General features: G+C 42.2%; 3 protein-coding genes across 6 annotated transcripts; 2 read left to right on the forward strand and 1 right to left on the reverse strand.

The window, feature by feature from the left end:
• The first annotated feature begins 33 nt into the window (after window positions 1–33).
• Window positions 34–17,473, forward strand: LOC106937570 (PH domain leucine-rich repeat-containing protein phosphatase 1-like). Its single transcript, XM_015019139.1, has 17 exons — window positions 34–1,913; window positions 5,462–5,658; window positions 6,315–6,440; window positions 6,656–6,804; window positions 8,293–8,439; window positions 10,186–10,413; window positions 11,401–11,603; window positions 11,697–11,757; window positions 11,837–11,932; window positions 13,159–13,314; window positions 13,411–13,611; window positions 13,733–13,895; window positions 14,188–14,318; window positions 14,394–14,510; window positions 14,619–14,813; window positions 14,914–15,151; window positions 15,737–17,473. The coding sequence occupies exons 1-17, from the start codon at window positions 383–385 to the stop codon at window positions 16,847–16,849; spliced, it is 5,052 nt and encodes a 1,683-aa protein (XP_014874625.1). The 5' UTR covers window positions 34–382; the 3' UTR covers window positions 16,850–17,473.
• Window positions 17,474–18,361: 888 nt separating this feature from the next.
• On the reverse strand, window positions 18,362–23,856 carry LOC106937607 (MARVEL domain-containing protein 3). 2 transcript variants are annotated; one of them, XM_015019207.1, is made up of 4 exons: window positions 23,770–23,856; window positions 21,920–22,013; window positions 20,475–20,593; window positions 18,362–19,800 (listed from the first exon to the last, which is right to left on the reverse strand). In XM_015019207.1, the coding sequence occupies exons 2-4, from the start codon at window positions 22,009–22,011 to the stop codon at window positions 19,142–19,144; spliced, it is 870 nt and encodes a 289-aa protein (XP_014874693.1). In that variant the 5' UTR covers window positions 22,012–22,013; window positions 23,770–23,856; the 3' UTR covers window positions 18,362–19,141. The 2 variants fall into 2 exon arrangements, with proteins under 2 accessions (XP_014874693.1, XP_014874683.1); XM_015019197.1 differs by lacking the exon at window positions 23,770–23,856 and adding an exon at window positions 23,672–23,760.
• cunh8orf82 (chromosome unknown C8orf82 homolog) lies at window positions 23,738–27,905 on the forward strand. 3 transcript variants are annotated; one of them, XM_015019229.1, is made up of 4 exons: window positions 23,738–23,815; window positions 25,600–25,790; window positions 25,875–25,923; window positions 26,991–27,905. In XM_015019229.1, the coding sequence occupies exons 2-4, from the start codon at window positions 25,626–25,628 to the stop codon at window positions 27,467–27,469; spliced, it is 693 nt and encodes a 230-aa protein (XP_014874715.1). In that variant the 5' UTR covers window positions 23,738–23,815; window positions 25,600–25,625; the 3' UTR covers window positions 27,470–27,905. The 3 variants fall into 3 exon arrangements, with proteins under 3 accessions (XP_014874715.1, XP_014874721.1, XP_014874704.1); XM_015019235.1 differs by having other exon boundaries at window positions 23,738–23,810; XM_015019218.1 differs by lacking the exon at window positions 23,738–23,815 and having other exon boundaries at window positions 25,323–25,790.
• The last annotated feature ends 19 nt before the right edge of the window (window positions 27,906–27,924 follow it).

Below are 27,924 nucleotides of genomic sequence, written 5' to 3' on the forward strand. Positions count from 1 at the left end.
CCGAGCCTTATGGTCGTACTTGAATGCGTCATAATTCATATCCAATGAGACCCCGCCCTGTCCACGCTCAGCCGCTGACCGTCAATCTCCCGGGTTCTATCAGTAACTGCTGCTTCTTTTCGTTGCTGTAGCTCTAATGTCAAACATCTAGAGACCAGTTTTCCTCTCCGCGCCAGTCCGTTAGCTCCGGTTAGAGAGCTAACGGCCGCCTGATGAAATGGGATGATGTAGCAGGATAACTCTCTGGAACAACTACGCATTACCTTAGCATGCTAAGCTAACGCAAAGCCAGTAAGTAGACCGAGCCAGCTGCTGGAAGCTAACCCACACTAGCGTTCACCTGCGGGCTGTTCGTCTGCCACTGCTGTGGTTTGCTAACAGAATGGAAAGTGGGAAGGATAACGACTCTGGAACGCTTTCGGCTTCACCAGCACTACAGGGGACACTAGAGTATGGCGGGGACTTCGTAAAGCCGAGCGGATTATCTTCTCTCCCCCCTGGAAAGAGACCCTCCATCGTGGAGGATGAGGGTGGGGGCGCCGAAGCAAAACTCTTTGGGAAGGGACTTGCAGCCACCTCCCTTCTGCAGATTGCGATAAGAAACGGGATCTACCAGAACCAAGTTGCCAACGCTACGGGAAAGGGTAGCAATATTCCCGTCGTGAAAGCCGCCAACATGTACAGCTTGACGTCGGTGAACAGCAGCACTTCGGTAAACTCGCTGCTGAACAGGCGGCGACACAGACACAAGAGGAATTTGTCTCTGGGGGCTCCGCCTGGGGCGTCCTCAGTCGAGGCACCCAACCCCGCTCCCTCAGCCTCTCCGCTGAGCACCCTCAGCCTGGACAGGAAGACTTTCCTCCGGCAGAAGCAGTCGAAACAGCTCCAGGCCTCTGACAAGTCATGGGTGAGATCGGACCTCCGGCGAGGCTGTATCCACGTCCACGACTGGCTCACGCCCTCCATTCCGCGCCCAGTGCTCTGCACCGTGGACACCACAGCGAAAGAGGTGGCCATTAAGCTGGAGGGGAGTAAGTCTGGGGCTGTCCTGAGAATAAACTTCAAACCCGCTGCTGTATCTTCTGACCTAAATGATCTTTGTAAAGACAGTAATGGACATATGGAGACCGTGGATGTGAAAACTCCTAAATTGGAGGAGAACGAAAACACAAAAAATTGCCCTGAATCTAAAATCCCCTCAAATTTTTTTATTGATGACAAAACTGACAGTAACTCTTCATCTGAGATCTGCTTGAATGATATTGGCATTGATTTGAGCCAGAGTGCTGCAGACTGCTTTGGGGCATACTCTGGTTCGGATATGGAGAGCAGCACCTGTGAGGACTTCAGCCCAGGTGGCCCCAGGAGCACAGAGCACCAAGACTCCCTCAGTGAGAGCCTGGGTGTGGGTGTCGACTCCTCAGTGCCGAGTCCCAACTGTGACAGTGCTACAGAGGGACCTGACCCGTTTGAGAGCTCCTCGGATGAGCTGGAGCTCACCTCCTCCCCAACACACTCGACGGACAATTCTGCAGCAGACCAGCTGCCCTCAGAAGCCCATAACCAGGACGATGATACTAAAAGTGACACTGTAGATACCCCCGAATTAATCAAAGCTCCCTCCAAATGCTCCAGCAGCTCTCTGACTCGGCCTCTCACCAGCCAACCATCTGTCAGGCCTGACCAGGAGATCCCTGTGGGCGGCGGAGACTGGCCCGAGCCCCTCAGTGCCTGTCCAACCCCAACCCTCTTCATCCAGCTGCATGGGGGAGTCGTGCGGCGGCTGGCGGATGATGAACGGCCTCTGCAGATCCTCAACCAGTACCTCACCAATCTGGGGTTCGAAGACGAGTGGAGGGTGCAGGAGGAGGGGATGAATCCTGAAGTCGGCTGCCTTATACGCTTCTACTTTGGTGAGAAATGTTTTGTGTATCACAGAAATGGGTTGACTGCAATCTGTTGCAGTAACTGAAGGGCTGATTCGATCTTTGCATGTTAAGCAGTGAGAGAACCAAGCTGTTGCAGACCACTTCAGCAGTGCTTGGTTTGTCTCCACTCAGTCATTGTTTATCCATTCTCATTGTACTGCGAGTACCGTCTTTGTGTTTGGTCATTGAAACTGTGAAATGAGTGTATGCAATTGTCCTGCCCACACAATACCCAGTGTTGTGCCTTTAAAGCAGCTCCAGCCCCTCTGGCTGCTGCCCAGTAAGATGACACATCAGAAAGTAACAGGTGTCGTCCCTCAGCGCGCTGAAGACTGATGTTCAGTCTTTTCACGGCAGGCTTCTCTTCTTAAAGTCCCTCTGTTGTTTTTGTTATTGATAACGAACCTGTTTTGCAGATAATCCGGGTAAGAGGATAGGGAAAAACATCCATGATCTCCTTTGGGATTAGCACAACTGGATACTGTTTTTTTGACCTTGTTTTCTACACCATCAACAAAGAACAGGGAGCTATAGAATCAGGAGCTGTGTGCCTGATTGCAGCTAATATCATGTTTTCCACACAGAGGTTTTCAATAAATAAAGCAGGTTACACTGATCTGTCTTTAGAGAATATCTTCCTTTCTACTGCAAATATGGCAATTTTCTGATATGAAGAGCATTAAAATGCAGTTATCATATTAATAGTTTTGGATTTAAAAATATGTACATTTATTTTGACAGCTAAAGTTATTGCATAAGTGTTTTTTTTTTTACATTGTGTTCATGTTAATATTAAATTAGTGTCAGTAGCTTTGGTGAATAATTGAATACAAAGTTGAATTTTTTTTTTATTTTGTTAGATTTAGTAAATATTTTTACAGTTAGAAATGGAATAGAAATGTAAGAATCATGTTGACTGAATTTTTTTATATATACATTCTAGTGAGTATATTAAACTTATAATTCTTACTTTAAACCAAATTTTTTCGCCAACATTCTCCTAGATTATCTCATTCATCACATATGCATGCCTATCTCTCAAAATCAATCTAACAAATACATGTATCAGAAGGTGCTATTATGAATTTAATTTCAGTATATTAATTCATTAGCATAACGATTGTAATATTGATGCTGAAGGTGTGACTTTCTGTTTTAAACGGTTGTGTTATATCCTAACACCGTCATTCAGTTTTCTCTTTTGCTTGTAGGAATAGTATGTCAAATATTTATGACAGCAGAAACTAGAATCTGGGGGTCCTCTGTTTTGGTTTCATCAGTGATTTAAACAGCTATCATACTTTGAAGACAGCTTCTCGCAACAGTCTGGGACATCTGCAGTAACCTGAATTACACTTTTGCTGGTGGAACCCTACAGATGCAGCAGTTGAGCTATGAGGCAACTGGGAGAGGTCGATATGTGTGACTGACATGATAAACAGCTAAGAGATGATGTCAGGTGACTATGATTCACTGGCATCCATCCAGCTTCTTGAGTAATTGTTTGTTTTTGGGAAGAACTAGGAAGTAAAGTTCTTTGGAAGATTATAATCTTTGTGTACTGTTAGTAAGTGTGGTTTGACACATTCTGGGATGTTGATTTCTGACTAAGGGATTTTGATACAGCACAAATTCCACCAGCAAAGTGCCATGTGCACACATCTCTTTCTGTCATACCAATTCGCAGTGTGCTGACAGTAAGAGAAAAGTGACCTTAGGGGAACTCAGATTTCACCTCCTCAGTGTTTCGGATCTCTCTGAGACAGCTGGAGGCGAGGGCTCCTCCTCCATCCAGAGGACGCTGCTTTACTCCACAAGGTTAAAGACTGATTCCTCAATCGGTCTGAACTCGGAGTTCGACGGTAATCGGTGGCAAAGTTGTTGCTGGTTGTTCCATCGCAGAAGGGAAGAAGGACGTTGGATACTTGGTGGAATTGGAATAAAGGTTCAGTTGAAAAATGAGCAATTGCTTGATGAGAGGCAGGATTTCCTCTAAACAGAGAAATAGAAGGAAGGAAAGGGCATGCAACAACAAAACATATCATGTGTACACCGCCCAGGGAAGGGTGGATCCACATAACACATAATTCACTGTATTGTTCAAATAGAAACAGGATGACAGCAGCTAGAATACCCCTGTCAATCATAATAGAATAAACCTCAAATGTTCATCTGAAAGAAACTAGATACTTTTAACCCCATTATGCTTTGAAATATGCAGTAGAAGCACATCTTTTAGATTTTCTGGACTCAACCATCAGGCTTTGTCTATTTACAGCAAAATGTTTGAAAAGTTGTCTTGCATCAGCAGAGGTTGGAGTGTTTCTGTTCCTGTGTGTACCCACCCTGCAACACTGCCGGCTTACAATAAACGGTAAATGTGTGTGTCCTTAGTAGATTTCTGAAAATCTCAACATTAATTCAAATTCAAGAAAATCCTGCTTTTAGGTGGAAAGCAAGATTTTATTAAAAAAATGCTCCAAATAAATCATGTATACAAACATTACATTTTTTTTGTATTCGTTTTTACAACAATGGTTTATGACAAAGCAAGTTGTTTGTGCGTCATAGTCGGTGTTCCCTGAATGGACTTGTTAAAGACCAAATCAAACAAAGACCTTTTTTTGGCTCAATATGTTTTTTGCAAAGCTTTTTTTTTTTTATGTAACTTCTTTAATTTTCTTTATGTCCTTATCCATGATGTAAACCTTTATGTGTGGCTAAAAAGAAGGGGGAGAGATATTTACATTGTGTGTAAATATATCTCCATATATAGCTCCACCTAAGTTGTTGCTCAATGTTTCAAATGTCAATGTTTTTTGCAATGGGCAAAAAAAAAAAAAATCTAAACAGAAAAAGTTCTTTGACACATGAACTCGTGTTTACTGTTGCCTCTGCTTTCTGCCTCTGACTCAGCACCCTGAAATACTCACGCTTCACACGATTTTCACTAAAGAAAAGGAAGTGCAGCTCATTGAGCGGGGTCCTTCTTGTCACTGCCCTCCCTCTGTGCAGAGGCAGGGCTGGTGTCTCCGTCGCTGGACGGAGCAGCCAGGAGAACGGAGGTTCTGCTGTTGTAAGACGTTGTGTAACAAGCTAATCTGATTTCAGGCCTCTTTGTGGTTCAGGCTCTTTCATGGGTCTCACTTTCTCTTGTTCCCTGGTGGATTTCATCTGACAGTTTTAGTAGAGGGTACATAGTGGCTGTGAGTGCAGAGAAATTTGAACGCGCTGGGTAAAATGGACTGCAGGAACTGTTGCTAGTGTCAAAGTTTTTTGCACTCTGGTTTTGTGTTTGTGAATGCTTAAAAACCCAACAAATCTCGTCTGAGTGACTGCTCACTGTGGCAGCCTATTGAGCTTTAGTTCGCTTACATAACAACTCTCCTTTTCTGAAAGAGATACCCGCAGAGAGGGAGATGATTCACAACATCCCAAAGAGCTAAATAAATAAAAGCTCTCAACTGCTGGTAAGTCTGATCATTAATGATCCTGTTCGGTGTCATTTAACCCTCCTGTCTCTGTCCTAACAGGTAAGCCTCGCAGCGTGGGGGGTTCTGAACGCGTGCAACTCTCCGGGGTGTTCAACGTGCGGAAAGGGAAGCTGGCACTGCCGGTGAACCGCTGGTCAAAGCGTCAGGTCACACTGAGTGGAACCTGCCTCATAGTGTCGTCGGTGAAACACGCCCACACGGGCAAGATGCACATCCTTCCCCTCATCGGAGGAAAGGTGAGATGGTTTCTGCTGATTTTTAATCAGGAACATCTATCCTGTGACATGAATGTAAGGGTGTTTTCACACCTGGTAGACTGTTGGACTCGGTTCAGTTGGGGACCAAAGCTGCAACATTTGTTACATTTTCAGCTGGTGTGGTTTGCTTTCGCACTGCAGTGTGCCAAATAAAATAAACTCTTTGAAAACCTTCTTGCTCCTCTTCGCCTGTGGCGGCGCTGCACAAAAAGACGGAAATGACACAAAAACCTCAGAAGAAGATTCTGAGCGCAACTTTTAATGCATCCACATAAGCATTCCAGTGGAATAAACGGGGCTGGTGTGAATGCACCCTTTTGTTTAATTAGATTTGCCTAGATGCTTTTCACCCACTTTCCCTTTTAGTTTGTCAACATAATCCACCTTTTGTGCCTTTGGGAGGGGTTTTTACATATTTTTTCTTCTAACGTTAGAATTTTTTTTTCTAATCGTTCAAATTCTTGAGTAACAGCTGTCAATATTTTCTGAACAAGTATTATTGTTTCTTTGGACTTTGGTTGCCGTTAAGCATCAAGATAGCTTGTGTACATAAACAACCCTGGTTCATCCCTCGATCAGGTGGAGAGTTTCGTTTCTTGTAGACGGTGGGAACTGAAATGCGTCCTTTGTTTCAGGTGGAAGAGGTAAAGAGGCACAGCCACTGTCTGGCCTTCAGCTCTGCCGGTCCCCAGAGTCAGATCTACTACGTCAGCTACGACTCGTACGCCGAGCACCTGCGCTGGCACAGGATGGCTTCCAAGGTACAAACTCCAAACATTGAACTGCTTCACAATTTTAAGCGTTTCAATTTTTGTCAAACGTCCCTCATAATGTTTCGGGATCATCTTAAAGCAACAATTTTCTGTTCCCTGCTCACAAAATCTGGCTTTAATTTTTAAAGATCGGTCTTTCAGCTGGCTGTCGCAAGCGTCTCTCGTGGCCTTTAAGTCGCGTTTCTCGTCCCGTCTCTACCCAGATCGCCTCCCAGAGGGTGAACTCTGTGGACCTGTCCTGCTGCAGCCTGGAGGAATTGCCCGCTCAGCTCTTCTACAGCCAGGACCTAACGCACCTTAACCTCAAGAACAACTTCATGTCCCTGCATAAAGGTGTTCCTGCACTCACCAGGTGAGACTGCTCAGCTCACGCACAACACTCTAACGAGACTGTTCGCAGTTTTCTGTTTCTTTTCTCGGGAGATGCCACATGCTGGAAAGAGGAAGCAGTTTTGCTGAAATTACAGCTGATGCTCTTGTGGTTCTGAATGAGCTGCAGTGGCGATGACAGACATGACATCATGTGACCTCTTTGGGCTGGGGGCGTCTCTTTGTATTTAGGTCAACATTCTGAATTGGTTACCGATGTTCAGCTCCTGTGAGGTTTAGGAATCCTTTTGCCCTTTAACCCTAAAATACAAGCTGGAAAAAAAAAAAACTCATTTCAAAACCTAGATCTTCAATTTTTTCCATGAAAAATCTTACTTTTTGGGAAGTTACATAAACACTTGGTAAAACTGAACCTGGCACTCTTGGAAAATTCCCTCTTCAAACCACAAGTTGATTGTTCGCTTTTGGTCAGAATAGAAACTGAAACTTGAACAGAAAGTATAAATGTAATGCAAGAAACGTCCCCAGCCTGCTCTAAATAATACAGCGTTTCCAGACGTTGTCATCCACCATGCGAGTGCTGAAAGCAGCGTGTCGGTTGGAGTCCATCAAAGATGTTCTTCCTCAGATGAGCTTCGGGGCTCATCTTACAGTTTGTGTACTCAGCTGTAGATTTGGTGGGGGGTGGGGGGGAGCTGACTACTTGTTTTGAATAAAAACAACTCAGCCGAAGACATTTTTACAGCTCTATACTCGTGTGTGTGTGTGTGTGTGTATACTCAGATGTTTTCACAGAGAGGAAAGTAACCACAGTAAATCTGTTAACAGCTAGCTTATCCACAGCCAGTATCGGAATTTTGGTGAAACGTTGCTGTAAGGAGATATTTTCCAATCAGTGCTCAAATTCCACCTCTCTTTATTATAATTTAATGTCGAACGAGCTGCACACTGAAGGCTGACATTTACCTGATGGAAATTCACATGACCACCACTGTTGTTTCTGGATAAATACAAACTTCCCAGGAAGGATTTTCCACCTTTTTTTTTTAACTATGGATTGCCAGTAACTTTCCCCTTTGAAGGTCTTTCAGCCTCAGTCTGACCATAAAGCCGGATCAGTTTAGGCCTGTAAGGGAGGCACAGTTTGCATGGAATAAAAGAACCAACATAAGAATAAACTGAAAGAAATGAGGCAATTTCCATCAAAATACTTCGATATGGATATATAATGAAAAAAAAAAAAACATTTGAAACAATTAGAAATTCTAAATATTTTTCAAGCTGATTGTTTGAGCCAATCAGGTTTAAGCCAAAATACATGGTGAATTTGTTTATCGAAGAGATTTAATGAAATTATAATTATTAAAGTAGAAAAAGCGTCTTTTTTTTATTACCTAATTTGGAAGAAGGTCAGAGTCTTATTATAGCAAAGATGAATATCTGTGTAACTCTGTGTCTGTTTTTCCCCCTCCCTCTTTCACTCGGTGTCTCTTTCTCTTTTGCTCTCTAGGTTCTGTAAACTGAGAAGCCTGAGTCTGTCAAATAACGCTCTGTCTGAATTTCCTCTGGCCCTCTGCGACATCGCTTCGCTCTCAGAGCTCAACCTGTCTGGAAACCGTCTCTCCTGTCTGCCTGCAGAAGTCGCGACCATGAACAAGTAAGTGAGGGCCGCAGTGAGCACTGAAGCGCCGTTTTGCACATGCGCAGAATGTTTCCTCACTGACCTGCATGCGGCTGACAGAGACTTTGATGCTGAGGCATCAGTCCAGAATAATCCCTCTGTGCATTAGACGAGCATTTGGCTGAAAACCAAACATGTGTCCTGACAGTGCAGAGATTCCAGCTTCAGTGCAGAGTCATGCTGATTCTGTCGCTGCATCAGGAATGTAACCAACTGGATCTCCAGAGACCCATTTGTCAGGCATTGTAGATATTCTCAGAAGAGTTAATGTTTAACAACACACCAAGGTCAGGACGGCGGAACATGAAAGCACCACGACTGTCACAGTGGAGTTTGTTTTATAGCAAGTAGTTTTAAAATTTAAAGTCTTAGATTTTAATAAGTTAATATGTGATATGATAAATAAATAAAAAAATGTTAGTCTGCACAAACACACTTGCATGAGCGGGACAAACATGGTGTTACATCGCAAATTTAAAAACAAAAAACTGATCGGGTACGATTTTATGGCTGACCGTCCCGATTATCTATAACTCTGCCAGAATGCAAAATTCAGAACTTTTCTTCTGTCAGGGAACGCATCACACTTTACACCAAGTTATGGTAACCACACTCTTTGGTGTGGAAGTTGTTACTGAGTAAAGAAGATATTGTTAGAACAGAAGACAATACGTCTTGTCTTCTAAGTTTCTTCGCTTAAGAGTCAAGGTGAGATTAATTTCCCCTCTTCATTTCCGCACACGCTCAAAACGGAGGTCGACGAACGTCGGAGATACAAAAACAGAGCTGTAAAAGGCGGTTGGAATGTCACGACAGTCAAAAACTGTCACAAAGCTTCAAACGTGTCTCTCTTTTTAACTCATCTTGGAAAGTCGTTTAAATTGACCTCTTCATTTCCACATGAATGACCCAAAAGGACTCTTTTTAGTCCTTTTGGGTCACTGGGTCCAGTTACGTCCATGATGGAACATGAGGCTTTATGCCAGATCAAGAAATATTTGAAGCCTTTCTGGAATCTCTTTTGAAGAATGAGTCTAATGCCTCTGCTCCTTATGTGTAAAACATGACCGATTACAGACAGACTCCCATATTACGATAGATTACTTTAATTATGAAATACACATTGTAGCCAACAATAGATCAGACCCTTTATTACTTTGAACAACACCATCATTTTACTTTGAATGGATCTTGTAGGAAAAAAATGATCTTATTATGTATATGTTTTAAGTGGTGGAAAACGGAGATAAAAAAAAGGAGCTGCAACCTGTCTTGTAAAGGAAATGTGCTGTAATCCTCTTTAGTTAGATTCTATTTGTACAGATGGCTGGGTTCCATAACATGGGAAATTTGACTTTGTTTTTAAATTTCTTGTGAGGCACAGGGAGAAACTGCTCTGTAACTGGACCCTGTTTTGGAGAAGTTTTATTTTTGACATATTTTTAAAAGATTAAGTATTCAATTCGTCCAAAACTAATAACATGCTCTCAGATTCTTTATGTGCCAAGAGTTGGAGCTGACGGTTAGATTTATCAGTGCTGCAATTAACCAACTTTTGCTTCCATCATCGTGAATCAGGCTGAAGTGAGACATTATGTCAGCCATATTTGTTCCAAGCTCATCATAATATATTTGGATTTGATAGGAAAATGAATCCTGACTGTTTTTAGCTGGTACTTCAGTGCTCTCTGTGCTAACCGTTACCTCTCCTCCTCTGGCCAGCTTGCAGACTCTCCTCCTGGACGGGAACATTGTAAGCTCGCTGCCTGCAGAGCTGGGCTCCCTGGAGGGCCTCACCTACCTCGGCTTGTCCTTCAACTGTTTCAGCAATGTCCCTCCTGTCCTGGAGAAGCTCCGAGGCTTGGAAAAGCTCTGCCTGGCAGGGAACCGGCTGTCCGTCCTGGACGTGGCCGGGCTGCAGTGGCTGCACACTCGATATGTAGATGTCAGGTAAGAAGATCAATCACTGTCTAAGACAGTGTTTGGAAGCTGAGGAATCCTTACTTAGCATTCAAAAGAAAATATGACAGAAAGGCTTACTCATTTCTTAATAATTACGTTTTATACCAGGAATCCTGTCAGTTAGGTGTTTTCAAGGTTTCCAAAGTGCCTGATTTCTGTATGAAGTTTTTTAAAAAAAATGCTTGACCTTCCAACTGCACAGTTTTGTAATAAAGTGCTATCTGAATTTTAATTAAAAGCCTAAATTTGGAAAACGTTTATAGCTGAAATCAGATATTGCCGTAGACCTAATAAAAAGGCAAATTTTTTCCCCACTGTCTGAAGTCATTTTTCTTCCTTTAGATGAGTTAGAATTACCAAGTTTATTTATATTTGCTAAATTCCAGAAAATTCCATTTTTACTGTTGAGATTTTTTGTAACTTTCTGTGTGTGTTGTGTTTAATCATTCAGTTTGAGCAGGAAGGTAATTTACTTTAACACCCTGTTTCAGTGTAATAAATACCTATCCCTAATTTCTCAATGGCTTATAGATCAATGGAATTAAAATAAAGGTTATCTTATAGTTTCTGTATTAAAGTTTATAATAATTGGGCGTTTTAAAATTTTTTGTTAAATTATTGTTCTTACACCGTTCAGGTATGTGTGTGAGAAGCTGTTCAACACATCTAATTTTTGTCAGATTTAACTTTACCTTGTCCCTGCTGTTGAATGTAGAGTACTATCACAAGACATTATGAATTATGTCATATAATAATGTATTGAAACTGTCTTTTTTTAGTTAATTTGTATTCAAAGTGTGGTGCTGGTAAAGTTTGAAACCATACCTTGAAAATGCTTGAAGTTTGCTTTGATAAAATATATGAACCCTGAGTCTTATGGCTTCTGACATCTTGGCGCTCTTTAAATTGATATATCCTTTAAAAAAGAAATCAAATTGAACAGTATAATGTCTTCTCCCCGTGGCTGTAATTCAGGCTGAACAGGCTTGACAAAGTGACGGTGGCTGATTGGGAGCAGCTGCTGCACATCATCCAGCTGGACGTGCGGGACGCCGGCCTGCAGGAGCTGGACGTCAGCTGCTTAGGAAAGCTGGAGCTGCTGCGCTGCGACAGAAACTCCCTCTCCCTCCTCAGAGTCAGCGGCTACGCCCTCAAGAGCTTGCACGCCAGTCATAACGGTACCGACACTTATATCACCACGAGACCTTAAACTGACGAGGCCTGACGCATCGCCTTCACACACTGCTGTGCCTGTGTTTACATGTTTACAGAGCTGATGCAGCTGGAGGTGCAGCCCGTGCCAGAGAATCTGACAGTTCTGGATATCTGCAGGTAGGGAAAATGTCGGCACCTCGCTTTCTTGCGCACGGTGTGCAAAAGCTGCGCGCTGACTGGGTTTGTTTTTCTAAAGGAACAAGCTGGGAGGTGTCCCAGACTGGCTGTGTCAGAGCAGCAGACTGGAGGTGTTGGACATTAACCATAACTGCGTCACCGAGCTGCCCGTATGGTGAGCGGCTCGAAAACACACCACACACAGCCACCGAAGAAGGTCTAATGAACGAAATATGACGAAAGGTTGAGTTAAAGATTCCTAAAACTGTAGTGGTTCTTGGAAAACTTTCAGCTGTCGAGAAAAAAACCTAAATGACCTTTTTGCAGAAACTAGTTGTTTTTTTTTCTCTTTAATCCACTCAGGATTAAAATTATGCATCCAGACTGAAATAGAAACATAAATCCTCACTAATGTTTGCTTAAATGTCTTAGTTGGAACTTGCACATTCAGCACACTTTGTAACAATGAACGAGCTTCTGGTATATTTCTGGCTGAACATTTGACCAAACTTTATGGCTGAACTGGTTGAGTTCATTTTAAATGGACTGGTTTTTAGGCAAACCATCAAACCAATTTTCATTTGTTGTTTAAAGACATTTTCCTGTTGGTGTCCAAGTTTCAACCATCTAGCTACTGACTTGAACTATAGTTAAGGAATTTAGCACTATTGTGTATATATTATTCTGTATGTTTGTGTAGATAAGGAAAAGTCAACAATAAATTCAAGTTTACCTTCTTGTCAAAAAGAATAGCTAATCTGTAAGTAAAGTCCCAGATTAAAATGACATTAATGCATACAAGCGAATACATAAAGACAAAGATTGCATAAAAGAAAAAGATGAGGTTCACTTATCTTAGTGATGCATTATCCATAAATACAATCAAATGAAACTCCAGTATCATATTTATGTTTTCTTTAACCCTCAACAGGAGGGTTAATATGGAACTGCATCTTTTTCTGTTCCATCTGGTCGAGCCCATTAGAAGCTCTACAGTGTTTCAGCTGTAGACCAATTTGAATAAGCCATTATGTCTGACTTTGTTTTTAAACAATGTTTCCTTCCCTATTTTCATTTAATAATGGTCCAACATCATTGTTTGTTTATACTATATGTAGCCAGCCTGAGCCTCTACCACACCACTAAACAGCTGAAGGAAAAAAAAACTCTTTCTGCAGGGAAACAGTCTTACGGTTTGTCTGTTTGGCCACAATCTACATGATTCATTTCAGTTTCCATATAGACACGGAAACATGAATCTGGATCCAGCTGTGCTGAATGTGTCTCTGTTCTCTGCTGGTCCCTCTTGAGTGTTTAAACTCACTGAACTTTAGCAACAAACTGGAGTTCCACTCACAGCTTTACAGTCCACGGCCTGATCCGACTGTGTTTGTGTTACAGGCTGCTCTCTAGTGGGAGTCTGAGGAAGCTGCTGGCAGGCTGGAATGAGGTGTGCATGCTCCCTGATAGGCTGGAGAGTTCCCAGCTGGAGGTCCTGGACCTCCAACACAACCACCTGACGGAGCTCCCCCACAGCCTGTTCATCAAAGCCCAGAGGTGGATCTCTTCTCCTCACATTTCTCTGGCTTTCTTTGTCGTTTTGTTCAATTTTTACAGTGTAGTACTTTCTCTGTGTTCCGGATTTCATCCCAGCTTGCGCTACCTAAATGCATCAGCCAATAAGCTGGAGGATCTGCCACCAGCCAGCTTGTCGGATGATTCCTGCAGCAGCCTGGAGGAGCTGTATGTGACCAATAACGGCCTGACAGACAAATGCATCCCTCTGCTGACGGGACACGGTCGCCTCAGGGTGTTGCACCTCGCTTACAACCAGCTGCAAACCTTTACTGCCAGGTACAACGCAATAAATATCTCTGTGAATATATCAAATTATTCATTTAGAGTTTCATCAGGTCAGTCATCATGCAGGTTAGTCTTTGAGCTTGAGTTTCTGTATTTTCTCCTCCTTCTGCAGTAAATTGGCTCGGCTGGAGCTGCTGGAGGAGCTGGACCTGAGCGGCAACCGACTGAGAGCCGTGCCCACCACCATCCTCAGCTGCCGACGGCTGCACACGCTGTCCGCCCACTCCAACTCCATCAACACCTTCCCAGAGGTGCTCCAGCTGCCCGAAATTAAGGTTCGTCAGAGGAATCCCGGCATCGATCCAAAGTGCTTCAAAAATGCTGAAAATTTTAATTTTTATATCCATAAGATAACTTTCATTTAGCAATGAAATCTACAGAAACATTAAATACTGAATGTTTTTGTTTTCAAATATTTGATATGCTTTTTGAGTGAAATCAAGGAGCTGACTGCTGTAGTTAGGCTGTTGTCCATGTCCTTAAACATCCAAACAAGGGCAGGAATTTAAAATCGGAGAATGTATGAAGAAGCATGGTCATGTTGAGCTCTCTCTGTGCCGTTCTCAGTGCGTCGATCTGAGCTGCAACGAGCTGACGGAGGTTACGCTGCCCGAGGTTCTTCCCCCAAAACTCCTGGAGCTCGACCTCACCGGAAACCCTCGACTCAACCTCGACCACAAGAGCCTGGAACTCCTCAAGTATGGACATAAAATCTTCAGCAGAAACCTTAAGACACAGAACTGTCTTTAAAATTTTTTTTCTCCTTCTTGCAGCAACATCCGCTGTTTCCGGGTGGATCCGTCTCCATCTGCTTCTGCCGCGAACGAAAGCCACGGCGTCCCTGCGGTGTGGAGCCACGGCTTTACAGAGGCTTCCGGAGTCAAAAACAAGTCGGTCTTTAATTACTGGTTCTATTTGACACGTGTTTGTTTAGAATGTCTAGAATTAGAAGTGTTTCCTGGGTGTTATCCCTGTTGATGAGCCGTTGTCATCCTCAGACTGTGTGTGGCCGCTCTGGCCCAGGACACCTTCTGCGGGATGCGAGAAGCTCTGTATGGCGTCTTTGACGGAGACAAGAACGTCGAGGTGCCTTACCTTCTGCAGTGCACTATGGGAGATGTTTTGGCCGAGGAGCTGCACCGAGGGCCGAGGCAGGAAGACTACATGACCAATACTTTCCTCACCATGCAGCGGTAAATGCTCACCTCAACAGACTCCTCATTAAAGAGGAAAACAGCTGCTTGTCGTTGACACTGTTTTGTTTTTGTTTTTGTTTTTTTGTGGCGTCTGCAGGAAGCTCGGCACGGCTGGTCAGAGGATGGGCGGCTCGGCAGCATTATGTCACATCAGACACGACCCGGTGGCGCCCGGCGAGCCTGGCAGCTGCTTCACCCTGAAGGCGGCCAACGTGGGCCGCTGCCAGGCCGTGCTGTGCCGAGGAGGGAGAGCGCTGCTGCTGTCCAATGTCCACACCGTCCGAGAGGAGACGGAGTACGAGAGGGTCCGGCAGCACAATGCCGTCATCACAGAGGTAACGAGGAAAGCATCCATGATTTGTTCTTCAACTCTTGGTTGAAATCTAAGGTAGTTTATAGTTTTTCCAAATCTAAAAGTGATGTAAATCTCTGTATGGATGCTGAATTACATTATTTAGCCCCTAATCTTAAGACTGAATCTTTTTGGTACAGTCAGAGATTAAACAGACAGGTGGAAGTTACCATCTCTCATTTAAGGATGTCCCTGTAGACTTTCAAAATCAAAGCTCATAGCGTTTTGTTGTAAACCAAATGACTGTTAAGTATAGGGGGGGGGGGACATAATTATTTGTGAACTTTTGAAACTTGGTTTCCTAAACTACTTCATTATTGGAAATGTCTAAAAAAATATTCAAAATAATTAAAATGTTTCTGAATATACAGTATTTATAGAGTTCAAGTTTTCCAGGTTAAATCAGCTCAACTCCATCATTTTGCTTCCATTCAAGTCATTTTTCTTCCACTGCTCAAACATCGAGTCCTTATTTAGTACATTAAACATAGTTTACAATAATAATTATTATTCTTATTACGTGTGATCAGACGCTGAGTTTTAATCATGTCTGTTTCCGTCTCTGCAGGATAACAAGGTCAGTGGTGTGACCGACTCTACCAGGATGATGGGATACTCCTTCCTCAGTCCCTCTGTGACGCCCCGCCCACACGTCTCCACGGTGACTCTCACTCCTCAGGATGAGTTCTTCCTCCTGGGCAGCCGAGGATTGTGGGACTTGTTGTCTCCCAACGAGGCGATCGAGGCCGTGCGGAACGTTCCAGACGCTCTCGCCGCGGCTAAGAAGCTGGCGACGCTGGCCCAGAGCTACGGCTGCTCCGACAGCCTCAGCGCCGTCGTCGTCCAGCTCAACATCACCGAGGACTGCTGCTGCTTCTGCGAGCCGCCCCCTCCGCCGCCCAGCCCTGGGCCCGCCGCCCAGCCCGCTCTGCATCCCTTCTCCGGCAGCGACGGGGGGATTCCATTGCCGCCCACCTCCTCTGGAACCGTGAGCGAGTTGAGCAGCGAGTTCAGCACCTCTGAGATGAGCAGCGAGGTGGGGTCCACAGCGTCCTCCGAGGAGCCACCGGCACCGCCCACGGAGCCGCTGAGCTCCCATCTGAACGCTCAGGGCCGGATCGGTGCACGGCGACCTGCTGCTGGGGCCGGCGGCTTCCAGAGGCAGTTCTCCGGGGCGCTGTCGGACAACGGACTGGACAGTGAGGACGAGGAGCCCATCGCTGGCGTGTTCTCCAACGGCAGCCGGGTGGAGGTGGAGGCGGATGTCCACTGCCTGCTCCAGCACGGCTCCACTCACTCCAACACCACAAGCACATACAAACCTGTCGCCCCCGGTAACGAACTCTTACCACCCAACCTCGCATCCCCGTCTCCATCACCTGTCCCTCCGCCCTCCCCGAACCAGGAGGCTCGCTCAGCCACGCTGGGCCGCCGGGCGCGGGCCAACGGCTCCGTCGCCTGCCAGGGCCGCAGCCAGGATCTGATTGAGGAAGCGGCAGACGCCCCCATCAGGAAACAGGGAGGCTACTTCAATGCCCCCGCCCAGCCCGACCCAGACGACCAGCTGATCATCCCACCGGAGCTCGAGGAGGAGGTCCGGCAGATCATCCAGCAGCAGCAGGAACAGATGCAGACACACACCTATCAGAGACCTGCAGACTATTTTGTCACACCACTCTGACTGCTGCTGTCCGAATCATCATCACCACCACCACCACCACCACCACCATCATCATCATCATTATCATCATCATCGTCGTCATCATCCAGCATCACTGAGGGAGGAGTCTCTGATTTAGTGGACTCAGAGTTCAATTTGGACCAGAAACTCTTTTTGAGGTTTCCTGACCCACTTTATTTTGTACTGTTAACAAACCCTGAAACACGATGCAATTTTTGTAACTTTATGTTGATTTAAATCTTCACATGTAAATGATTATTACCATATCTATGATATGAAGAAGCACTTTGTGTTGTAGTAGCTTTTCAGATCAGTTCTACATTAAACGGTACTTTAAGAACCGGACCAGCGTTCGGATCGCAGCTCATGGCCTTACAGGTGTCGGAGTTAGGAACTGTTTAACTAACTCCTAGGAGTTTAATACTTTATTTAGTCACTGAGGCTTAACTAATATTCTCTGAGAGAAAAGATGATTATTCCTGAAGGCTGACGACGTTCCAGGTCCATGTTCTGTAGGCGGCGCTGCAACGTTTCTAGTTACTAACGGCTCAGAGCATCATTGCAGCAAACAGCACAACAAGAGACCTACTTTTGCTAAACAATAAAGTTTTCAGATAACTGCAACATGTTTACTTTGTGCCTTCTTTCTCTGAAGTTAAATCCTCCAGCAATTTTTAGTTTCAACAATGACCTGAAGAATTTCACAAGAACCAGCAACACTTTTCCGTATTTGGTCACGTTACAACCACAAACATCATGGCATTTTGTTTAGATTTTATGTGGCAGATCAACAAAGTTGTTGCATATTTGTGAAGCAAAAATAGGGTATAGTTGAGATTTTCTGCAAAAAAGAAAAGTCTTAAGTGCAGCATACCTTTTGCACACAGCCACCTTTTTGTTGCTATTTATAGCATGTATGGGTTTGCACATCTTCCCAGCAGAAGAGAGGCTGTTGGTTTTCCTACACAAACATTTGGCATGCAAGCCAAAAAGTCCAGTTCTGTCCTTTTCTAACCGGACACTTCTTCCACAGGTTTGGTGTTCTCTGTCTCGTGGCACAAATGTAAACAGGACAAACGGAAGCTTTTAAATAATTTCTTTCTTGTGGCTGCACACAACTAAAAACAACTTCTAAAACCTGAACTCAATAAGGTGACGTGGTTGATCCATGTTCGTGTGGCAATTTTCAGATTTTTATTTGTAGATTGACTTTAAAAACATTTCCATCCACTTCATTATTGACTAATTTGAGTTGGTTTGTCATGCAAAATATGTCAAGTTTGTGGCTATAACATGAGAAAATGTTAAATTTAAGAGGTGTGAATACTTCTGCAAAACACAATATCTGGCATTTTCTCTGCTGTGACAATTGCTGCTCTGTTTTCTAAAAATCCTCTGAAGTGGGAGTTTGTTTTGTTGGTAATCGAGCCTTTAAACAGTTGCTTCACTGTCCTGTTTGTGGTAGTCATGACGCACCCTGCAGGAGCAAGGATTACAGCAAACATCACAAGTCTTTAAATCAAGTCAATTTTAATGTCACCTGATGGTTTTAGTTTACAGAAACACAAAAGAATAAATCTGTGATGTAAAAACAAATTGTATAACTGCCATCACATTAAAAACAAGTCCAGTGATCCTTAAGCTCATTATCTGGTTAAAGTGATAAAAAAAATGTCAAACACCACAACTGCAAGAATTTCAAGCACTGAGAAACAAAATAAGAAACATGATTTACAATTACTAGAGGTATTTACAGAATATAAAAACTTATCTACATTATTTCCTGAGTTTAATAAAGAATCTGAAAGTTAAAAGTGGCAACAGGTGAAAAACAAGCAGTTTAAGTAAATGTCCCATTTTGCTTCACGACTGATTCCTGCTTGTTCTTTGTATTTGTTGTAAATCACATGGCTCTGAGAGTTTACATTACATCCATACTTCCTTTACTGTGATTGGTAGAAAAAACAGGAAGTCATTCTGCAGCTGATTCTATGAAGTCAAATAAGCTGAAAACTCTGATGGTGTTAATAATCTTAAAATTAGACACTTGTCCTGAACGACTGGATTTCTTGATCAGAAAAAGGAGTCGACTGCAACTATGATCAGTGTTGGGTTGAATGTCAGTAATGTGTGACTCATCGGTTTCTGCCGGATGATGAACTATGTCATCTTACTGTGAACACATCCATGTCGGGAGTCATTTTTGGTGATCAGTTTAAGCTCTCGTTATAAACTGGTCCTCCTCTCCGGATTGGCTCCGATCTGAACCCAGCTGGTTGAACACCTTCAGCCTCACACCGACGTTGTGTCTGCCCTCAGCGGGGCCCTGCGGTGGTTCCCCTGGCCCTCCTGTTTCTCCGCATGTCGCCTCTTCTTCTCCCGTTGGTAGCGCTTCACTCCCCTGATTGTCTGGACCGTGAGCACGGTCCCGGCGGTGTACAGGATGGCGGTGATCAGCCCGAACAGCGCCACGGCTGCGTCACCCCCGCTCACGTTGCAGTTCATCCAGGTGTAGCCGTTCCGCGAGTATATAATCTCTCGCCGCTTGCACGTCTCCGTGGAGTTGACCTGGATGACAAAGTGCAGGTAGAGGCCCACAGCGACCACGTAGCCCACGGCACCCACTGCCTGGAAAGCCAACGCCCCCACCAGCAGCTTCTGATTCATGTAGTAGGCGGGTTTGTTCCCGGCGACCACAAACACCAGTGAGACGACCCCGAAGGTCAGGCTGAAGGCGATGCCGCCGTAGATACCGGGCGCCCTCATCTGGCTGTACTCCATGTCCAGTCGTCGCACCTCCTGCAGCTCGGTGCCCTGTAAGTTGAAGCTGCTGTCGATGCTGATGCCGCCCATGCCGCCCATCGACGACAAGCCTGACATCACCATCTGGGCCGCGACCACGCAGATCAGGACGAGGGCGTTGGTTAGGACGGAGCAGATCAGCACGATGCCTGGCCAGGACAAGAAAGATGAGGGGAAATTGGTTCCATCGTTAAAGTAAAAACAATTAAGTATAAAGAAACTTGGAGATCCAACTCTGGATGGCTACATTAGAGTGGCCTTGTCAAAGTCTGGGCTTAGAGTTGAATAAAAAACTATGACATGACTTCAAACAGGCTGGAAATATGCCAATGTGGTTGAATTAGAACAGCTAGGCAAAGAAAAATGGGGCAAAATTTCCTAATATGCTTGTTACTGCTAAGGTCTGTACAACCACTTCTTAGGTTTAAGAGTATCCAAGTTAGTCTGGATACTTGTTCTGACTTCACAAAGTTGTAACTTGAAAAGTAACTTGTGTTTATTATTGTATTTTGTTAATACAATTAGTTTCATAACAAAGAAAAACTAAACTAAAAACAACTCTCAGCATTGTAAATTGGTTAGGGGGAAAAAAAAAAAAACTCTCCAAGTCTCAGAGTAGCTTGGCTTCTTCCCAGAATCAGCAACAACCTTTGTCTGCTGAAACTCTGAGAACAGAGCGCAGCAGCAAACCGGTCGGACCGGTTTTCACAGGAGGAAATAATGAAGCTTGATGAAACCAAAGTCCGCACTCTTACGCTGCAGCTGCCTTGAGAGCAGCTTTCGGTTTATTTGACCCACATATTTCTTCTGAGAGTCTGCATACCTCTCCGGGAACAGATGTTGGTACATTTGGAGTCCCGGTGCTCCACCCGGGGAGCGTCCCTCGAATACCTGGAAGGGGGCTCGGATTCTGGGGGGCTGTTATGGGGGGCAGTATAAGAGCTGGAACACATATAAAATACTAATTACAGTTTGACAAGGTGAATACAAGTATTTTTTCTTGTTTTAATCCGTTGAGAACGCCATATAATTCTGATCAAGACAGTAATAGCAATACACTTTAAAAGGGACAATGCATATCAAACATAAATGTCAGATTAATAGCACAAGCTAATATGTCGTCAGGTTAGAAGATCGTAGCAAATTAAACATGACACTATTCTTTTAGACAGATCCTCTTTACTGAAGTAAAACCTGTAAGGACGTAATAATCTTCTGTCTAGACTATGTGAAGTCAGGTTAAATATTCAATATATTTTTTTGCTGAGCAAAACATTAATATAATTTCTGTCATTTGCTAAAAAATAAAACCCACTATTGTTTGACAAATAAGACATGTTTTCCTGAAAAACATTACCAACATACTACAACTGTTGCAACAATCTAAAACTATAAGGCCATCTGATAAAAATTATTTCACTGCTTTTTTAAACTAAAGTAAAATAAAAATACAATTTGAGTGATGCTAGTAGCTCATTCAGAACCCTAAGAGAAATTACTTCACACCATACAGTAAAGACACTGTAAAATTAAAGGTAATTTAATCAGTTTTTCTGCTAGTGTGGCTGTAGGATTCATTTCACTTGGATGTTTAAAATTAGATAAATCAGTGTTATTGCATTATACAACTTGTTGCTGATTAAGCTTCACATTCTGTAGACTATGGCATTTAAGAAATAGCCATTCTTAAATTACTATTCAAGAAAGCCATTAAATAAAGGTAATAGAAAAAAAAAAAAACAAAAAAAAAAACTTGTAAGGTTATTTTTAATATCATGCAGCCCTATAGGACCCGTGTAATAATGGGCAAACAAAGCACAAATGGTCAAACACAGTTTTGATCAGTTGAAATTAAGGACGTGATTACTTCAACATACAGTTGAAACCAGATATTTAAACAGACTAAATAAAAAGACACTTTTTATTACTGTCTGAAGTTAAATCAGACCTAACGTTTCTTGGTTTAGCTTAGTTAGAATTCCAAAAATTATCTCTATTTGCTAAGTGCCAGAAAACCTGGCAAGAAAGAACTTTTTTTTTTTAGAAAATTTTTGGTAACTTTTCCCGAATTCAAAAGTACATTTGGTCAGTATCAGGGATAACTGTCTCTTTAAAGATTTGACCCAAAAATGTAAACGTGAATTTCAGTCATCCAAAAAGTTACAAAAAATGTTTACTTCATAAGGTCTCATAAAGGCAAGAGTTGTTAAAAACCAAGCCCAGAGAGAGGGACAACCTCCATTGTTCATAGCAGTGCTACTGTCCCACCTGTCCGGAGTGGACTGCCTGTTTTCCCGGGGCCGCCTCTGCTCTCCGTTCCTCTCCCGGTGTCCCCGGTTGGAATGGGGCGGTTGTTTCATACCTGTCGAGAGTAAATTACACATAAATGACCTTTAAATGACAAGAAAATTACTCTGCATACATGTAAAAGTAACATTTTTATGTTAAATGCGCTTTAGAAAATTGTCTTTGTTTTTTAATCATTTAAATTCAAAAACTTCCTCCGCCGTTGACGGAAATAACTCAAGGTTGAGGTAAACCACGCTGAAGCTCGCATCTGATTCGTAGCTCGTGATTGGGACTACAAAAGGAATATTCCCCCTATTTTAAAGAATCTTCACGAGTTTTGAACAGATTTACTTCAAAATGCAAAATACTTAGAATGATCTGACCTTGACTGAATTATTCGACCTGTTTATAGATCCTATAACAAATATGTGAATATTTTACTTTAGTTATAAGCATTAGGACGACTTTATATTGGGTCTTGTTGAAAAACGTTGGAACTTAAGACTGGTCACCATCTGGACTAAATTATTGAAGACCAATTTAATCTTTAAAATGTACTTTGTGTTTTGTAAATCCACAAAGTTCTGTTAGTAAAAATACAAATAACAACAACAACAACAACAAAAACGAAATGTGTCACATATGTTCTGCTTTGTGAAAACATCCATCCATCTTCTTTGCCCGTTTATTCGAGCACGGTCTCATCAGGACTCACCCATCTCTAGCCATCCAAAACTCACTCACTCATGATAATTTAGGAAGACAAATTAAACTCGGGGCTATTTAGTTTGGTAAATTTTGTTTTTGGGTTACCATATATTTTTTACTTACTTACATGGTTTCATTAGAATTATTAGTTTGTTTGCTTTTATAAGTCAGTCAAGCAGAATTGTGGAACAATTTCTACAAGTATGGGGTCAACACCAACTGGGGTGGGCCTTTGGCTTTTTTTTTTTTAACAAGAGTGGGAAAAGCTATGGGAAACCCTAGAAAGTTGATTTTTGTTTTCTCAAACAGGATAAATAAACTGCAAAATGCAACTTTCAAGTTTTTGACAATTAACTTATTTTGCGTGCATACAGAATATCATCACAGTCAGTTTGGCCAGAAGCCTTTCATTTATTTGTCATTTTTAAAAAGAGAAATGGTAACACTTAATTTGGACATTAAAACCACTTTAGACAAGGTCCTGATAAAATAATATATATATATATATATATATATATATATATATTTTTTTTTTTTTTTTTTAAGGGATTTAATTTTTCTTTTTTTTAAAATAAAAACAATATCAATGTTTTTCAAGCATTATCTGAGATGCAGTTAATTTCAAAATGTGACTAGTCAAACATAGACTGAATATTTATGCACTTATGTAACAACAATAAGAGCACAGTTTGTGATTTGTCGAGCCTTTAGTCTAATACCGAGAGTAAAAACAGAGTTTAACCTGAAAGTACAGGAGTAGCACCGAATCGGAAGCTAACTTCAGTGTCAGGTTTAAACGTTACAAGGTAGATAGTGTAACTATTTAAGAGACGATATAGTTAAAACCAGTGACTACTTTAAACACCCGAAACTAATCTCGTAGTCGTAAACTAAACACACTTTTGATTTCTAAAATTTAGTAGCGTTTTACGTTTGTTTACATTATCAGATATTTTTTGGCGTTAGCTTCAAAAGTTTAGCGAATAGTTCGGACCAACTTTGATTTATTGAATTTTAACTTACTGTGAGGTTGACAGATGCCGTTTTTAATCCAACTTTTCTATTATTTCTGACACCTACTGTGTTGTCAGAGTTTCACGTAGAGACAGCTCCACCCTAACCTGGAAGAGGAGGAGGAAGAGGAAGGTCTGCAGGTGATCAGGTCAGGTCGGTTTCAGCTGGAGCTTCAGCACAGACCAAGAGCCTTCCGGATGAAGTTCTGAACATTTAATGAATCAGCCGCTTTGTTCGGTGCTGTCAGTCCTTGTTGTGAAGCCAAAAGAAGCCTCTGGAGGAGTTGACCTTTCAACAGCAGCAGCACTGTCTCTCAGAGTCTCAGCCATCTTGTTGTTTATGTGATTGAAATCTCCCTAAAGAGCCCTCCTCTGCTTTTTCACACCACGTCGTAGTTTTCTTAAAGATACTATACACTGGTGTATTTATTTATTTTTCATTTGTCAGTGTAGACTGAAAATGAAAACGCATTATGGAGTTCAACTACTGAATTTCACAAAATACGAAGTTTAAAAAGTGCATGGAACACCTAATTATGCTCTAAATTTTGGTTGGTGACATCACAAAAGGCATAAGGATTGAGCTGATCAGTTTGCTTTAGTAATGCTATGGTGGATGAGTGACTTTTGACATATTTCACCTTAAATTCTGAACTTGACTTTTGCATGTGGTTTTATCTTGCCTGTTTAGACCAGAGTTTGAGTGTGATGACCCCCAAGCCATATGCAGAAGGTGACTGTGAAGCTGCCAGCAATCAACTTCAAAGCTAGCACAAATCTGCTTATATATTTACATTTCTCCATCTGATTAATTCCTATGTGTATTTGCTACTCAAAATGATTACCATATCCTGCTTAAATTGGTAATTTAAAATTTCCAGAACAGTGGGACTGCATGCAGTGTGAACTTGCACTATATTAGCTTACTCAAACAGCTTCTTGTGACACTCTGCTGTCAACTGAAATAATGGTGATTGTAATGTATTGCAAGTGTACATAGCTTTCAGATTTATTCTCATTAGCATGTTGGGAGCAAAATAATTTTAATCCTGTTTCATTGGCAGGCATAGATGATGGGTTTCCTTTCCCTCACTTTCCCAGTTTATGTAAAAGTATTGAAGCAAAATTTGCTTTTGTTTGTGTTCAGTCTTCTTTGAATATCAAGAGGCCATCCTTAAGCTGTCCTCGGAATGTTGGTGCATTCAAGTAACCAAAATGTCTTGGAGTGCTAAAACAAAAGTTCTTTTAAGTGGGACTAGGGAACCAAGGCTAACTCCTGGTAAATATGTCCCCCAACATAATCTCCTCTACATCAAAGTTTACATTTAAAGGACATCCAAAGTTTTATGGGTAATACAAGAGTCAAGAAAATATGATAAGGCTAAATGTAGAAAATCTTTTTAAAAACCTAAAAAGCTCTGGTGGATATATTTAGGTTCTGTACAGCCTGTACTGCTGGGATTCACAAATCATCCAACAAGGAAAAAATACAAACTTAAAAATAACTGGGAAAAAAACACCTCTTCAAAATAAACTAAACACTGAAGATAACGGTTTGTCTAAACATTTTAATAGTTTGATTTAAATAATCTTGGTGTTTGATTCAATTTAGGACAACAAAAAACAAGCATTTATCATATTATATATTTAACACCATTTCATTTTGTTTATACTACTTATGACCTATTATCCGCGGATTTTGACTGTAATAAACACTCCTTCCAGTAGAGGGCAGCTTGTATTACTGAAATCTATAAAGCATTTTCTCCAGCAGGGGGCAGCGACTCAAAATATGAGCACTTCCGGTCGGACGGTACTTGAACTCTTACAAACAAAACCATGAGGACACAAGTTTAGTGTCATAACCTTCCCTGAAGACAAAAACAAACCAGTCGTCATTTGAATGCTGTGCCTTATATTGTCTGCTTTTTAACCCAGGACATTTGAAGCCTGTCAAACCGGTCATGTCATTCCTTCGGTTAGCGGCTCGAAGCTGCAGAACTCTGACCGATCTTCGTTGTCCGCCTGGCGGCTTCATTATTTCCAGAAACAGCGCTTCATACATCCAGGGCCAGAGTCCCGAACCCCGCATCAGGGAGTATTTTTACTACATTGACCATCAAGGACAGGTGAGCATCTGTCTAAGCCAGAAATAAAACGTTTCAAACAAACTGTATTCCAGTTGTTCACTATGTTTTCTGTGACGTTTGCAGCTTTTTCTCGATGACACTAAAGTGAAGAACTTTGTCACCTGCTTTAAAGGTTAGAGTTTCTTATTTAAGTCTCAATTGTAGAAATATTTGGAGTGTTTACTAGTATCACTCAGTGCTCCATTAATATGACTGGATGTTTTATTTTGTCTCCTGAGAAAGTGATGTTTAAATATGTTGTTTTTTTGTTTTTGTTTGGGAATCTGTTTTATTTAAAATAAAGGTAAATATATTAATGCAGCGACGCTTTAGTCGTTTTTCCAGAGTAAGAAGTGTATGTGTGTGTTTAAGTCTATCACAAATGGCACTTATTCAGCGTGCGTATCATCAATATTATATGTTCATTAATGTGAAACATAAACATTATGTTCAGACTCAAAACTCTACAGTTTGCAGCCAGTGACAGTTAATCTGAATAAATGGAACAGTTTATTTGCCATTTAATGTTTTGCAAAATGGTCCTGGGGCACCATTTTGCCCTGGTCTACTCGAATTTACTTTTACGAATTTATTTTTTTATTATTTATATAGAATCCTTTACAGAAAACCTTAATCTCAAAGAATACATATTTGGTGCACCAGATTACAGCCTTGTGCAGTCCCAGTAGCAGATAACAGAACACATGTAATGTCAGAGTTAAGAGCAATCAGACAATACACAACTGGGAGATCTAAATTTGGATTGTGAATTAATAAAATCTTAATACTTGGTCTGCAGTATCAGGTTTGCTGAATCAGTTTTGAGTGATTTATCTTGAAGATTACTGCCCCCTAGAGGTAGACCATATAAACCCAGTCAATACAATATGACCCTATTAGATAATTGTCTATCAAAAAAGAAAACATGAATATGTATATGAGATGGCATCAGGTTTAAATGTGGAGGCTTCTCAGGCAGCTCATTTTTCTCAGAAATGGTGGAAGACAGCAAAACGTCCAACAACCAGCACCCTTTGAACCGGTCTCCATGAAGTATTTCTGAAGATAATCTTTTAGTGCAATTTTATTTTATTTATTTATTATTTTAAGCACAGTTTAACACTAAGCTCTCTGCTACAGCTTTAAATACCATTTTTGTTCAAAGTTTTAGCATCTGATGCATTTGTCTCATTTTTCCAGATAAACAGTTCTTGGTTTTCTTCTTCAGTCGCCTGCGGATAAATCAGAGCGGGCGTTACGAGGAGGATTTTCCATTCCTGTCTCTGTGCGGTAGAGAGAGGAACTTCCTGCGCTGCGACGACAGGCCGGTGGTTTTCACCCACCTGCTGCCGAACCCAGCAGGAGACCAGGAGCTGCTCTCGTATTGTGGTGGCGCAGAGAAGCTCTCTGTTCCTTTCCAACCAGAGGCGCTGTACATGCATCCAGTCAGCGGTCGGGTTTATCATCCTGGACTAGAGCGCTCGGGCGGGGTCGGACTGGTCAGGTCGTCCCTGGCCATAGAGCTGAGTCCGAGCTTTGTTTATCCACCAGAGAGTGGCCAGTCTGGACAGCCCACACACTTTCTGTGGAAAGGACAGGAGCACAGACTGACCAATGAGCTGGCAGGATGCTTCCCAGCAGTAGAGGATGGCAGTGGACAGCAGGGGAATCTGAGATGATCTTCAGAACAGTTTATAAAATCTAAAGTATCAGTTTTTGTCTCTGGCAAGTTAAAAAACTGCTGCTGTAGTTCAACTCTATGTGTTCATGTGAGAGAACAGTACAGTCTGATGAGATTGCATCTCGTGTTGCATCGTTCTGCTTCGAGTTTGGTTTTAATCAATAACAATCGCCATGTGAAAATTAGAAAAAAATGGAGGTTGTATATTCTCTTTTATCTTGCTTATTTTATGTCCTCACATTGTTGTAACGCAACAAAATTACTGCTTAATGTCGCAAAGGTCGCCAAACAAGAAGTGAACTGAAGTGTAGACTAGAGTATAACAAAAGAAGATTCAAGTAGTATATTAATTACTGTTACATTTAATAACTTATTTGAACAAAATATGGCCATGTTGGTGAAAGACTGGGACAATAAATTTGTTGCCAGATGCATTCATTTGAAAAATCCTTT

This window comes from Poecilia latipinna, unplaced genomic scaffold (genome assembly GCF_001443285.1).
Source record: "Poecilia latipinna isolate Pla-1442-1.1 unplaced genomic scaffold, P_latipinna-1.0 Scaffold81, whole genome shotgun sequence".
NCBI classification, from domain to species: domain Eukaryota; kingdom Metazoa; phylum Chordata; class Actinopteri; order Cyprinodontiformes; family Poeciliidae; genus Poecilia; species Poecilia latipinna.

What these genes read in the sequence shown, in the direction of transcription:
- LOC106937570 (XM_015019139.1), top strand. Translation starts at nt 383, where the DNA reads ATGGAAAGTGGGAAGGATAACGACTCTGGAACGCTTTCGGCTTCACCA. An exon ending in CCTTATACGCTTCTACTTTG is followed by an intron (nt 1,914 to 5,461) that starts GTGAGAAATGTT and finishes CTGTCCTAACAG; the next exon opens with GTAAGCCTCGCAGCGTGGGG. An exon ending in GGCACAGGATGGCTTCCAAG is followed by an intron (nt 6,441 to 6,655) that starts GTACAAACTCCA and finishes GTCTCTACCCAG; the next exon opens with ATCGCCTCCCAGAGGGTGAA.
- LOC106937607 (XM_015019207.1), bottom strand. Translation starts at nt 22,011, where the DNA reads ATGAAACAACCGCCCCATTCCAACCGGGGACACCGGGAGAGGAACGGA. An exon ending in AGGCAGTCCACTCCGGACAG is followed by an intron (nt 20,594 to 21,919) that starts GTGGGACAGTAG and finishes TATGTGTTCCAG; the next exon opens with CTCTTATACTGCCCCCCATA. An exon ending in CAACATCTGTTCCCGGAGAG is followed by an intron (nt 19,801 to 20,474) that starts GTATGCAGACTC and finishes TGTCCTGGCCAG; the next exon opens with GCATCGTGCTGATCTGCTCC.
- cunh8orf82 (XM_015019229.1), top strand. Translation starts at nt 25,626, where the DNA reads ATGTCATTCCTTCGGTTAGCGGCTCGAAGCTGCAGAACTCTGACCGAT. An exon ending in ACATTGACCATCAAGGACAG is followed by an intron (nt 25,791 to 25,874) that starts GTGAGCATCTGT and finishes TGACGTTTGCAG; the next exon opens with CTTTTTCTCGATGACACTAA. An exon ending in CTTTGTCACCTGCTTTAAAG is followed by an intron (nt 25,924 to 26,990) that starts GTTAGAGTTTCT and finishes TCATTTTTCCAG; the next exon opens with ATAAACAGTTCTTGGTTTTC.